General features: G+C 41.1%; 1 protein-coding gene across 8 annotated transcripts in view; it reads left to right on the top strand.

Annotated features, from left to right (window-relative positions):
• pum1 (pumilio RNA-binding family member 1) overlaps positions 1–14,264 on the top strand; it is a 98,418-nt gene that overhangs the window by 33,384 nt on the left and 50,770 nt on the right. For 5 of the 8 annotated variants that reach the window (XM_073028491.1, XM_073028487.1, XM_073028492.1 and 2 more), the window contains exons 3-4: positions 3,623–3,691; positions 12,790–12,898. In XM_073028491.1, the coding sequence (XP_072884592.1) occupies positions 3,623–3,691; positions 12,790–12,898 (178 nt within the window). The remainder of the gene's footprint in view (positions 1–3,622; positions 3,692–12,789; positions 12,899–14,264) is intronic. The other 3 variants (XM_073028489.1, XM_073028493.1, XM_073028488.1) reach the window with 1 other exon arrangement.

Genomic DNA, 14,264 nt, shown 5'->3' with positions numbered 1-14,264 from the left:
TCTTTAAGAGTTGTCCCAAATAGGTGACTGCCCTGATTAACCGATAATCCACTGTACTTGTATCAGGTCTCTGCTTAGCTTCTGGTGCTCCATAGAAAACAGTGCAACAGTTCAGACTACAGTCCAATACACTCTAATCCAAGCAACATCCATGTAAACCTTTTTTGCACCCTCTCCAAACTGTCCACATCTTGAAACATGACAACTGGAACTCCACGTAACACTTCTTTGTGGTGTGACTGAAGTTTAATGCAGCTGCAGCAGCCTTTGGGACTTTTATACTCAGTGCCAAGCATGCTATACAACTTCAGTGAGCCATGAACTTGCAACCCAAGAACCCCATTTACTGTATACTTGACCTTTGCATTTGACTTCCCAAGATTCAACACATTAAACTCTACTGTCATTTCTCAGTCCATATTTAGAACTCGTCTATAACCTGCTGTATCATTTGGCAATCTTCCTTGATTATCCGTTACTTCAATTTATGTCATCTGCAAACTTAGTACGGTAATCACCCCTGTATGGTCCTTGAGGAAAGTCTCTGGTCCTGGACTGAGTTGGGGAAGCACCTTGTCATCCATGACCAAGCTGGTTTTGGAGTTGGTTTACCTGCTCACCATGGATCCCATGTGACTTAATCTTATACAATCTTGGGTCCACTGTCCCTTGCTTAATGGTATTGGTCCATTGCATAAAAAGGTTGGGATCCCCTGTTGTAGACCAACCCTTGTAAAATGGATCTTGATTAAAGTCTGTTCATTGCTCTGCCTTGTGTTTTAAATGTGTTCTCAGACTGGACATTCGAAACGATTTTATAAGCAAAAAATAATAAAGTCTCCCCCCCCCCCCCCCCCCATCATTTTTAAGGGTATTCTTTGCCTGTTCTTTTTATATCAAGCTTGTGGCTTATTGTGGGTATTCCATAAGATATGGGAGCAGAACTAGGCCATTCAATCTATCGAGTCTGCTCTGCCATTTCATCTTGGCTGATCCAACTTTCCTCTCGGCCCCAATCTCCTCCCTTCTCTTTTTATCCCTTGACCAATCAAGAATCTATCAAACTCTGCCTTAAATGTACATAAAGACTTGACCTCCACAGCTGCCTGTGGCAAAGATTTCCACAGATTCACCACTCTCTGACTAAAGAAATTCCTCCTCATCTCTGTTCTAAAAGGTCGCCCCCTCTATTCTGAGGCTGCGTCCTCTGGTCTTAAACTCTTCCACCATAGCAAACATCCACATCCACTCTATATCAAGGCCTTTCACCATTGGATAGGTTTCAATGAGAGGTCACCTCTCATTCTTCTGAACTCTAGTGAATACAAGCCCAGAGCTATGAGATGCTCTTCAAATGATAAGCCATTCAATCCTGGAATCATTTTCGGGAACCTCCTTTGAACCCTCTCCTGTGTCAGCACATCCTTTCTAAGATAAAGGGCCTTAATCTGCTCAGAATACTCCCGAGTGAGGCCTCACCAGTGCTTTATAAAGTTTCAACATTACATGCTTGCTTTTATATTCTAGTTCTGTTGAAATGAATGCTACCATTGCATTTACCTCCTCAACTTACAAATAACCTTCAGAGAATCCTGCACAAATACTCCCGTCCCTTTGCACCAGTGGTTTCTTTGTATTTTCTCCCCATTTAGAAAATAGTCAACCCTTTCATTTCTTCTACCAAAGTGCATGACATTATTCCATCGGCCATTTGTTTGCCCATTCTCCTTAACTGTCTTAATTCCTTCAGTAGTCTCTCTACTTCCTCAAAACTACGTGCTCTTCCACCTATCTTCATATCAACTGCAAATTTTGCAACAAGGCCATTCTATCCAAATCATTGACGTATAATGTAAAAAGAATCGGTCCTAACACAGACCCTTGTGGAACACCACTAGTCACTGGTAGCCAGTCAGAAAAGGGTCCCTTTATTCCCACTCTTTGCCTCCTGCCAATCAGCCACTGCGCTATCCATGCTAGAATCTTTCCTGTAATGCCATGGGCTTGTTGCTTATTAAGCAGCCTCTTGTGTGGCACCTTGTTAAAGACCTTAAAATACAAAGTACACAACATCAACTGATTCTCTATTGTCTATCCTGCTAGTTATTTCTTCAAGGAATTCCAATGGATTTGTTAGACAGTATTTTCCCTTGAGGAAATCATACTAACTATGGCCTCCAAGTACCCTGGATCGTTATCCTTAATAATTGACTCCAGCATCTTCCCGACCACTGAGGCCAGACTAACTGGCTTACAGTTTCCTTTCTTCTGCCTCTTTCTCATCTTGAAGAGTGGAGTGAAATTTGCAATTTTCCAGTCTTCCGGAACCATTCCAGAATCGAGTGATTCTCGAAGGATCATTACTAATGCCTCCATGATCTCTTCAGCCACCTTCTTCAGAACTCTGGGGTGTGCACCATCTGGTCCAGTTTCCCAAGAGTCTGCTTTCTGGGTATGGTAACTTCACACACTTCATGCCCCCGACACCTGGAATTTCCACCATGCTGCTAGTCTCCTCCACAGTGAATGCAATGTAGCTCTCCGAAAGAAATCCGTTTATATGCCCTTACTATTGAATACAGAGTTGCACATACCATTATTTTAGAACCATTTTAAAAAAAATATTGCTGTATTTTGCTTATTCTATATTATGCATGTGTTTTCTATCATTGCCTATCATGTTTAACACGTGAGTGTAAATAATCGCTGGAGCGTAGACTGAAAGTTACGACTATCAGAGGATATGAAGAGGCTTTGCAACTCTCCTGACTAGATAGATGAGCAGATTATCATTTGCTGTGTCATTCCTATCGCAGTTAAATACAGTGTTCTACGGTGCCATGTTATGCCAGATAAGTACAGTGCCATGTTTTAAACTGTCTCCACTTAGCTGAGCAATATTGGGTATACAATGTTTGTCCTAGCCAGTATGGGACTATTTCTTGCAAAGCAATTCATTGACTGCAAGGATGTCTGGAGAATAAATAAGCCAAAATCAGCATTCTCTTCTCACTGACCAACTGAATCCTGTTCATCATAACTTGGTGTTTTGAATGTTCTTGGCATTTACCATAAAAGTTTGGGTTTCCAAATGGCTCTTGATAAAAGAGGGTTTAAATGGACATTTGAACACCCACTGTTAAGTGAAACCAGCAACTTTACTGCTTTGATGCATTAGGTGTGGCTTTATGCTCAAATTAGCATTTCCAACACTAGCAATGCATGCTTGATGTCTTACTGACTTTCATTTCTTGAATGGTGTACACGCAGAGGTTAAATATCTCCCAGCGAATGAGCAGGCACAATGCAGAGGACCTGCGTGGATAATTATGGGGAGGAAGGTTCTAACCCTTCAGTCCAAATGTGACTTTAGATTGAGAAAAAATGTTTCCTGGCTGGTGAAAACAATTTTTTTCTCTCAGTGGGGATGTACTTGTCTAAATAATTTATTATAAATAAGGAAATAACAATCTTGCCCAGTTTTGAGCCGTTTATTGTATAGCAGTTGTGCTACTCTTTTACTGAAGTTACCATTGTATTTGGGTGGCCAATTATATTGTCTCGTTCAAGAAGTCGTATGTTTTGTGTCTCATTCTTCCCAATTGGTGTTTTATTTCTTCAGGTACGGTCCATGGATGAACTGAACCATGACTTTCAAGCGTTGGCATTAGAAGGGAGGAGCATGGGAGAGGTGAGTTTTATATTCAGAATGGACAATGGAAAAATCATGAAGTATTGATATATATCATTTGACTTTTTTTGTTCTTCTCTGTTCCGTCTTGAACTTATGAATGATTTCTTCCTTCCGTAACTTGGTATTGCAGTCAGAAATGCCTCATGGTCTAAGTTGTTTCTGGTGACTTGGATTAGTTGGTTAATTTGTGACTTTATGCTTTATTTTCCGTTACTTTGGCTGTGTTGTTCATGAATTCATTTACAAATTACTTTTTTCTTGATGATGGCTGTGAATGTCTTGTAACAAAAAACTGATCATGGGGTTTGATAGTCACTGAAAGTTTAGAAAGTATTGGTACTTGTAGTTCACTGGAATTGTCTGGTGTGATGCTGAAGTGTACGCGAGGGTTCTGATCCGTGTGCCAAGTTAGCTCATCGTGTTGGTATGGAAGGTCTTCATATTCACTGGGTGGCGAGCTTGGGCTGGTGGGAGACTCTGCTGTTGTGATCTGCACTGGAAAATCCATTTTTGCATCTGCGTCCTCACCAGTCTTCAGGAGGCTGCAGACAGCTGGGACTAGCGTATCCATATTCACATTTTTTTTTTAACAGATGTACAGTAGAGAGCATCCTAACTAGCTGCATCACTGCTTGATACAGAAACTGCTGTGTGGCGGACAGGAAGGCTCTACAATAGGTAGTCAAATCTGCCCAATGCATCACCAGCACCTGCCATCAAGGGCATGTATACAGAAAGGTGCTGGAAAAGGGCCAGTAGCATCATGAAGGATCCCACATACCATGCTCATGGACTGTTTGTCCCACCCCCATCAGGGAGGTAGCATCCCTAGCCAGACTACCAGACTCAAAAACAGTTACTTTCCACAAGCAGTAAGACTAATCAACACTTCCACCCAACTGTTCAATGGCCAATGACTCTACTTGTCCGCTATCTGAAGCTGTGCAACAGTATTTGCAATTGAAATTATTCCCTTCAATTTCAAGCTGAGATTGTCCCATATTTTGTTCATGGCCATCTGTATGCATCTGTGTAGTGTTTTGTTTCCTGCCTTAGCACAGTCGTGCGCTTTCTCCTTACGGGGACACCCTGTAAACCTGGTGCCATTCAAAACTCTTTCTGAATGGAATCAGTGGCTCATTACCCCTGATTTGCCGTGGTTTGTCCTCCTGTTCTTTGTAAACGCTCAAATTAATGCTCTACTTCTGTCTGCACGTGTATCCTTAATTTTGCTCAGCACAAAGTTCAAAGGTGACTGTGCCTTTATTTGTTAGCTCCCAAACTCTTCCTCAAATCTTCCTAGTTATCCAGTTATTTTTTTAAAAGATTTCCTTTATATGTTTGTAGAATGTATATCTTTCTAATTGCAACCAAATGCCTTCATCCCCAATGTAATCTATTTCTTCCTGCCTTTAGCTGTTTATGATCACAGGTTTCTAATACAGTCGACCCTCCTTATCCACGGATTCCGTGTGTGCGGATTCAACCAACCGTGGATCAGGAAAACCCTGAAGTTCTCTCTCCAGCACTCGTTGTTTGAGCATGTACAGACTATTTTTTCTTGTCATTATTCACTAAACAATACAGTATAACAACTATTTACATAGCATTTACATTGTATTAGGTATTATAAGTAATCTAGAAATGATTTAACAGTACAGGCAGTCCCCAGGTTATTGTCGAGTTCCATTCCCGAGTCCATCTTTAAGTCAGATTTGAAGTCTGAACAGGTACATCCGGTATTATCAGTTAGTCAAACGTTTTTCTTAGTATATAATACATATTTTACCTTTCTATGCATATAAAACACTTAAGAATCATAATGTATTTCAATAATGAAACCGCTGTGTTGCTTAGTAATAATTGTAGCTTTCATTGGGGCAGGGCCTTTCACATTCTTCATTAAAATTGTTCTGATCGTTGACTGACTGTAGCCTAATGCTTTTCTAATGACCAATGGCGTTTCACCTCTTTTCGATCACTTTATTACTTCAACCTTATTTTCAATCGCGATCGTGATTATTTTCGTGAACAATAACACTGCAGATTCAGAGCTGCACCGCCGGGTCCTAATGTCCACGGCAGTGAGACAGGTTAAATAAAGGCCGGGGTTCTGCTGGGTCCTAAAGACCACCTCACTGAGTCAGGTTAAATAAGGGACTTGAGCATCCGCATTTTTTGGTATCCGCGGGGGATCTCAGAACCGATCCCCCGCGGATAAGGAGGGCTGACTGTACTTGCATTTTCTTATTGATTTCAATTTCTTTATTCCAGCATTTGTCTTAAAACTCATTTGCATGCTATATCAGATTCAGAAATGGTTTACTATCACCAGCGCAACACACACCAAATGCTGGAGGAACGCGGCAGGCCAGGCAGCATCTATGGAAAGAAGTACAGTCGACGTTTCAGGCCGAGACCCTTTGGCAGGACTGGAGAAGTATCTCGGCCCAAAACGTCAACTGTACTTCTTTCCATAGATGCTGCCTGGCCTGCTGAGCTTCTCCAGCATTTTGTGTGTGTTGCTTATGTGTGACAATGCTTCTTTGGCCACTTCGTTTAAAGGAATTTGTTTAAATGGGGCTGCTGTGTTAGATCCCTCTGTTACTTGGCATGTACATTCATTCTGCTGGCTGCACAGATCAATAAAGTTTGTTTTGGAATGTACTTGTAATACTCTATAATTAGTTTCTAGGCAGTTGAGTATGAAAAGCCGACTTTCGCTGTGTGATTTTGGTGATCGATGAGATGTGGTAGAGGATTCCTTAACATGGGGATAATTGGAAATGATAAGACTCGGGTCCCTTGCCTTTTCAACTGTTCCAATAATAATGCAGTTTTGTTTGCGTGGGAGAGCATTTTGAGCACGTTTACTCTTTGCCGCTATTTTGAATAAGATTACTCATTTTCAATACTGCCATACGCTTCGCGAGTTGTTCATGTGATTCTTTTGTATGTAACAATGCTCATGGGACAAGCATGCTAATGGAGGTCAACAGTTTTTTCTTTAAAAGTTTTTGCACGTGATCAGTCATTTTTCATTTTCTGGGGCAGATGTATCCACTGACACCTAATGCAGTCCTGGTTTAAGACTAGTCTAGTTTTTTTAAGCATCTGATAGACTTCTTTGTGATTCTGACCCTGTCATTTGCCAAAACTTGACAACAGATTCCCATAGCTTACAGAAGAATGATTAATTAATTAATAGAATTATAGATGTTCTTTCATCAGCTCTTGAAATTCAAATTAATATGCTTGTTGTCCAAGTAGGATTCCGGCCTCGCTTCAGAATTTCAGCACACAGGCTTGTTCTTCAGACAAGATAGCATTCCTTAAGTGGCATCTTTCAAAACAAGTGGTGCTTAATGTTATCTGATGGGGATGGTGGTGAGGGGGCTTCATTTATTGTCTTGACTAACATTTATCCTTTGGCGATGTTAGAATGCATGGACTTGTGCCTTTCAGATTAATTTTTGTGCTACCACATTCTGAGACCTTTAGCAACACAAGTGAGTTGCTCTTAAAAACAAAGAAGTCCTTCAGTGGTATTTTGGTCTATCCAAGGACCAAATGCTGGAGATACAACGGTTCAAGGTAGCCCCAAAATTTCAGCTCCTTGTCCATGGATTTGCATACAAGTTGATTCGAGTGCATAAAGGATCTGGCACATCTTAGTAGCTGATTCCGAGACAATGGGTTTGCACTGTGATACAGTGAGCCTTGTTAAATTGCTCTTGAGTAACTTGGGCTATTAAAGTGTCTCCTAAAATTGTAGGACAGTAACGTCTCTGTTATGTGGATTTACTGAACGTTTTGTGCATTTATTTTATAAATGTATAATACTTACTATTATTTTATTACAGATGTGCTTTTTAACTTACAAGATGCCTTTTTGTGTGTGTGCTCTGGGATCCATATTTTAAAATATTCACAGCATACTGAGTTAAGCGTTACCTCCTTTATCAGCCCTCCTGAGATTATGATCCCAATTTTTCCGCTAGGAGCAACTCTTTAGTATCCATCCTGTTGGGCTCTCGGAGCTCCCAAAGTTTCAGGGAATAGTGATACTTGCGTTTTCATTGAGGTCTAATAATTCAGGTTAATGATTGTCTTGTGTACTTAACAAGTTGGAGACATGTAGCCTGCCTGTACAGATGGCTGCATTGATAAAAGCCGCTGTAAATGTCAAAAAGAATGAAATGCTCTTGCTGGTTTGGTGTTGGAGTGCACAGTATGAGATGGAAAGATTGTCCTGACCCGAACTTGAGCGGAATATCAGCAAAGACCTTGCTTCTGATGAGCTTGGAAAGATAGAAGTTCCTGTCGCTGCACTACCATGTCATGTTTGGATGGTCATGTCTGTAATAGTTACTTGTCAGAGGTTGGAAATGCTCCATGGAGGCTTAGGCAACTCAACGTTTATTCATATCTGGTGAGATTTTCATTAGGTGTGTATTTGGAACTTTGAAGGAGGCATGTTAAATAGTTACAAGGCAGCCTCTCACCAAAACATGCACGCACAAAGTTCGCAGAAACAGTCCCAAAACATCTGCATGTCCTGTTCTTCTAGACCTAGTCTTGGAATTTCTATTAGTGGCTTTTGAAGGATGATTTGAATACTGGAATACTGTCGCTGCTGAATGTTTTTCCTCTCCAGTCAGCTGAACTTTCCTTGTGCTCATAAACTGAGCTTGGCATGTTTGGATATTGGCTTCCATTTTTGATACAACTACAGAGATGAGGGGGCAATATTGTACTTGTGCACATTAATAAGGTGTAAAGTATCGACTATATTATTGTGGAGCTGAAAAGTTGAGGTGATTACTGTTTGTTTCATGTATTGTGCGGTAAAAAAGAGACAGATGATTTGTTTTTGGACAGGAAAACCAACACAAGATGAAGTGCAGGGGCTGTAAAAGACTTGCGCTTTTGTTTCACTCATCTGGAGTCTCTCACATTTTGCAGTGCTGGCTCCTCAAATATCTCATTTAACCAATTGCGACAACAGAAAGTTTACTTGTGCATAAATTTACTCGGGAATTTGAAGCTTTACAGCAAGCTTGCCCTTTGATATTTTGTAATAAACAGTGTAGGTGAATGTATTTTTCTTTTATTTTTAAACAAAATATAGCCCAAAGAGATTCAGGACGTAAGGGAATTTTAGGTAGATTTGCAATTCATTTTAGAATTCTGCAGACCTTGATGGTGTAATTTTAAGCCATTGTAGATAATTCTGTTAATCACTATCTAATTATTTAGATGTGTAGGGAATTTCAGATCATAAGTGGTGTATGTAGTATAATTTGTTAATTTTGTTAACTTGTGTTGGTCCTTAATGGACTGTGCTGGAGCTGCAACTGCAGAAACCCGATGTTCATGTTGTTTTTATGTCGATGACGGTCATGAACTTAAAGCATGCCATGTGAAGCAGTACGTTAGTCATTTGTGTCTGTATGGTGGTGTATTGGTCATCAGTCATTAATAAACTTTGGCTGGATGCGATCCTCTAATTATCCAGAGGTGTCATTATTAATTATTTTCATATTTTACAGTGCATTTAGAGGTTTTGCTTGGTAAACAAAAGATTAAAATATGACCCAGTACTATTTATCTTAAATATTTCTATCACCAGCAATTGAGTAAAGTATTCCTGACAGTCTGAAGTATTTACTTTGAACCATCAAAGTGCTATGCCTTTGGAAGGCCATTTGGAAAGATTTCACTAAGGTGTCTTGTTTAGAACATGGAGCGTTACAGCGTAGTACAGAGCCTTTGGCCCACGATGTTGTGCTAACCTTCTACCCTACCTAAACCCTACCCCTCCGGCATGGCCCTCTATTTTTCTATCATCTAAGAGTTTCTTTAATGCCCATAATGTATTTATTTACCTCTGCCACCTCCCGTTTGATCTAGTATTTGTGTGGGGCTTTTCTGGAAAACATTGCCTGGCGGTACTGCTCCTTTAAACGAAGAGATTTTGCATTTGCTGGAAATTATTCAAAACTGGCAAAACTATTTGCTTTCCTTTCCACATTCATGTTTTGTTTCTGCTGTCTGCTCTGCACTCAGGAAAGGTCACTGCTGTTGTAGCTTAGTCACCTTGGGAATGTTGCAACTCAGTATAAATTCCTTTAAAGGACCTTGTTTCTCTCCCAATCATTGAGGTAAAAAATCTTGTTCTAATGAATCTGGCTTGCTTTGAAAGAATGAGGAAGGTTAACCTTCTGTGTTTTGTTTATAACTTTCTCTTGTGTACAGTCGGCCCCCCTTATCCACAAGGGATTGGTTCTGAGACCCCTCGCGGATACCAAAAAACGCGGATGCTCAAGTCCCTTATTCAACCTGTCTCAGTGCGGTGGACATTAGGACCCAGCAGAACCCCAGACCTTATCTAACCTGTCTCAGTGCGGTGGACATTAGGAGCCAGCAGAACCCCAGACCTTATCTAACTTGTCTCAGTGCGGTGGACATTACGACCCGGCGGCGGAGCTCTGACGCTACATCCACACTAGACCGGATAAATCTGTAACCAAAGCTTTTTCTCTTTGTTTTTACCCTCTGTCCACACTAAAACGGTGTTTTCATCCCCTGAAAATGGAGATTTTCAGAAATGCTCTCCAGAGTGTGTAACTTTGAAAATGTCGCTTGAGCAGAGCAGTGTGGTAACAGGAGAAATCTAAAAACACTGTCATGATGTGCCGGAACAGATGGTGGCAGCAGCGCGGAGTTTCATTGTTTTCATGCACGCAATAGAACAATGCGCAGCGGAAATGGAAATAATAAACCACTTCCTCTTCGGTTGATTTCTGTAGATGAGTCCTGCGCATGCCCAGGAGGAGGGGATTCGCCCAAATAGCCATTTTAATGTGGACAGAGGTATTTTTAAAAACGCCTAGTGTGAACGACTATCGTTTTTACACGAAACCGGCGTTTTCAAAATTATCCGTTCTAGTGTGGACGTAGCCTGAATCCGCAGTGTTTCTGTTCACGAAAATAATCATGATCATGATTGAAGATAAAGTGGAAATGATAAAGCGATCGGAAAAAGGTGAAACGCCATCGGTCATTGGAAAAGCGTTAGGCTATGTCGGTCAACGATTGGAACAATTTTAAAGGATAAAATGAGAAAGGCTCTGCCCCAGTGAAAGCTACAATAAGCAACACAGTGGTTTAATGATTGGGTTTTGGGTTTTTGATCCTCCACATCAACCCGGCAGGGATGGAGAGCGCACTCAGGAGTGATCTTTCACTGGATCGAACTTGGGAACTTCCGTTTCCGAGCCCGGCGCTGAAACATACATTCTTAAGCGTTTTATATGCATAGAAAGGTAAAATATATACTATATACTAAGACAAACATTTGAATAACTGATGCTAAATAATACCGGATGTACCTGTTCCGACTTACTTATTAAGAGAACTTCCGATTTTTTTCGATCCCGATCCACAATAACCCACGCATATCCTCCCGTATACTTTAAATCATCTCTAGATCACTTATAATACCTAATACAATGTAAATGCTATGTAAAATAGTTGTTATACTGAATTGTTTAGGGTACTTGCTTGAGCAACAAGTGCTGGAAGAGCACTTCCGGGTTTTCTCGATTCGCGGTGGGTTGAATTCGCGGATGTGGAACTCGCGGATAAGGAGGGCCGACTGTACATGTTCAGTAATTGCTTTCGTTTCATCAAATGCCCACTTGACACAAGTAAGCTTGTAGAATGATGCATCGTACCATCTTGGACATAATTGGAGATTCCTGCTGAAATACTAATGTCAGGAATAGCTCCCGTCAAAACGGCAGCATCACAGTTAGAGTGACAGTATTACGGCTCGGCCCATCAGAGTTTAATTCCCATGCTGTCTAAGTCTTTCCTGTGAGTATGTGGGGTTTCCTCCCACAGCCCAAAAACATAACTTTAGAAGGTTAATTAGTCATTGCAAATTGTCCTGTGGTTAAGCTCAGGTTAAATTGGTGGGTTGCTGGGCAGTATGGCTTGTTGGGCTGGAAGGGCATATTCTGCACTGATTATCTAAATAAAATAAGTAAATAGTTTACTAATTGAATATGAAACCTTTTCATCTGCATGGTTTGGTCACTAACCTGGCTTGTAATGACTGCCATTGGAGTATTGTGTACAGTTCTGGTCACCGAATTATAGGAAAGACGTCAACAAAATAGAGTTCAGAGGAGATTTACCAGAATGTTACCTGAGTTTCAGCACCTAAGTTACAGAGAAAGGTTGAACAAGTTAGGTCTTTATTTTTTTGGAGCGTGCAAAGTTGAGGGGGGACTTAATAGAGGTATTTAAAATTATGAGGGGGATAGATAGAGTTGACGTGGATAGGCTTTTTCCTTGAGAGTAGGGGAGATTCAAATGAGGACATGAGTTGAGAGTTAAGGGGCAAAAGTTTAGGGGTAACACGGGGTGGGGGGGGGATGATCTTTACTCAGTGGTAGCTTTATGGAACAAGCTTCCAGTAGAAGTGGTAGAGGCAGGTTTGATTTTGTCATTAAAAAAAAATTGGATTGATATATGGACAGGAAAGGAACGGAGGGTTATGGGCCGAGTGCAGGTAGGTGGGACTAGGTGAGAGTAAGCTTTCGGCACAGACTGGAAGGGCCGAGATGGCCTGTTTCCGTGCTGTAATTGTTACATGGTTATATTCTTGAAAGATTTTTGGCAAATGGGCTCTGTAGGAGATTAGAGTGTTCTGTTTGCACTTCTGTACACTGGTCAGTTTATAGAATGGAATTTGTTGGCAGCTCTTTTGAGTTCCGATTTCTACATTATGATTGGAACCCGACTTCATTGTATTGGATTTCCTTGAACTTGTTGCATCTTAGTGTGTAACATGCTGTCAGCAGTTGGGGTAGAGTCTGGGTTGAATAATCTGGAAGATCAATGTGTGTGTCTGAATCAAAGAAAAGAATTGTTTGTGGTTTGTAGTTGATTTTAGGATTAATGTGTATTGGTCACAATCTTTCTGTTGCCCTTGTGATTTGATATGCACTGAATCATGCTTGCACTGTGTACTGTCTCAGAAATGCTTTTTGACAAAAACTGTTATTTTCCTCTTGCTTACACAGCAGCTTCTGCCTGGCAAGAAATTCTGGGAGTCTGACGATACAAACAAGGATGGGCCGAAAGGGATATTTCTTGGGGATCAATGGAGAGACAGTGCATGGGGACCTTCAGGTGAGAAGCGTGAGCAAATCGCATTTTTTAAAATATAAAGTATGAATGCTAAGTTATACCTCCAAGCCACTGAGGATTGATGCATACAATTTGGAAGAGACGTGGCTCAGGTGCTTGAGTTGTTCTCCGATCTGGGCAACTTACTTGCAAACATTTCTTCACCACGTGAGCAGATGCCATCAGTGCACTGTTGATTGTGGTGTGTCCTCCGAACGCTTGGCCTTTATATACTTTTCAAACACATTACTGGTTATAAAGTGGCATGAGTGACTCTCCCTAGTCTCTACTCATGAAGATCGACGAGCGCAGATTCGACTGAGCATCGGTGAAAGTCATGGCATAAGCAAACATTTGACATGCAGGAGAATTCCTAGAAGTGTGGTTTTCTGCGAACAATTCTGTAAAGAAACACGTAGGCCTCAAACCTATTTATGAACCAATGTGGGCAAAATGCCTGTCCGCAACATATGAAGTTAGCTAACCAGTGACGAGATTCCCTCCCCACGTCACTTGAGTTTCCAAAATGACGTCTGTTCAGCTGATTTAAAAAGTATATGAAGGCCAAGCATTTGGAGGACACACCATAATCAACGGTGCACTGACGATGTCTCCTTGAACCACAATGAGACATTAAGTAAATTGCCACGATCAGAGAATAACTCTACCCAACAGTGGATACAAACTGTCTTTCCTGGATTGTCTTACTTTCGTTGACATTGAAGTGGTCCAGGACATTTGGAACAGTTGCATAATCTGGACTGTCCAGTTGGAAATCTCTTAAATTTTTATTAGTAATGGCGCCCTCTCTGCTAAATTGAGACAGCACATTTACATCAGATATGATGACGTGCCTTTCCTGATCCTTGGTAAACAAATTATGTTCTTTGCTTTAGTTCTACATTGAGTCATGGAATTATACCGTGCAGAAATCAGTCCTTCTCACCCAACTTGTTAGTGCCTGTGACCTAGTCCCATTAACCTACATTTGGCCCACCTCTAAACCTTTCCTATCCAAATATTGTTCAAGTGTCTTTTAAACATCTACCACTTCCTCAAGCAGTTTATACCATCTGTGTTGTACCCTCTGTATGGGGTGGGGGGGTGGGGGAAGCTCCCTTTCAGGTTGCAGTGAGGTGAAAATCAACCTACTGGCAATGACGTGGATCCAGATATTTCATCTGTTTGTCTTACTTGCAGGGAAACTGAGCTTCAGATGATCCTGTCTCATTTTGATTATTATTTCTATCTGTGCTATTTTCAGGGGTGTGCAGTTCTTGCCTGGAAGTAGCACCGGTGGCTCTCCTAATGTGTGCAGTCAGTGCACTCAGACTCTGCTTAATGCTGATGATGTGTTATTCGGAGGTGG

This window comes from Hemitrygon akajei, chromosome 24, assembly GCF_048418815.1.
Source record: "Hemitrygon akajei chromosome 24, sHemAka1.3, whole genome shotgun sequence".
Classification (NCBI taxonomy): Eukaryota; Metazoa; Chordata; class Chondrichthyes; order Myliobatiformes; family Dasyatidae; genus Hemitrygon; species Hemitrygon akajei.
Note: the sequence above shows the minus strand (reverse complement) of the source record. Positions and strands in the feature narration are given on the sequence as shown.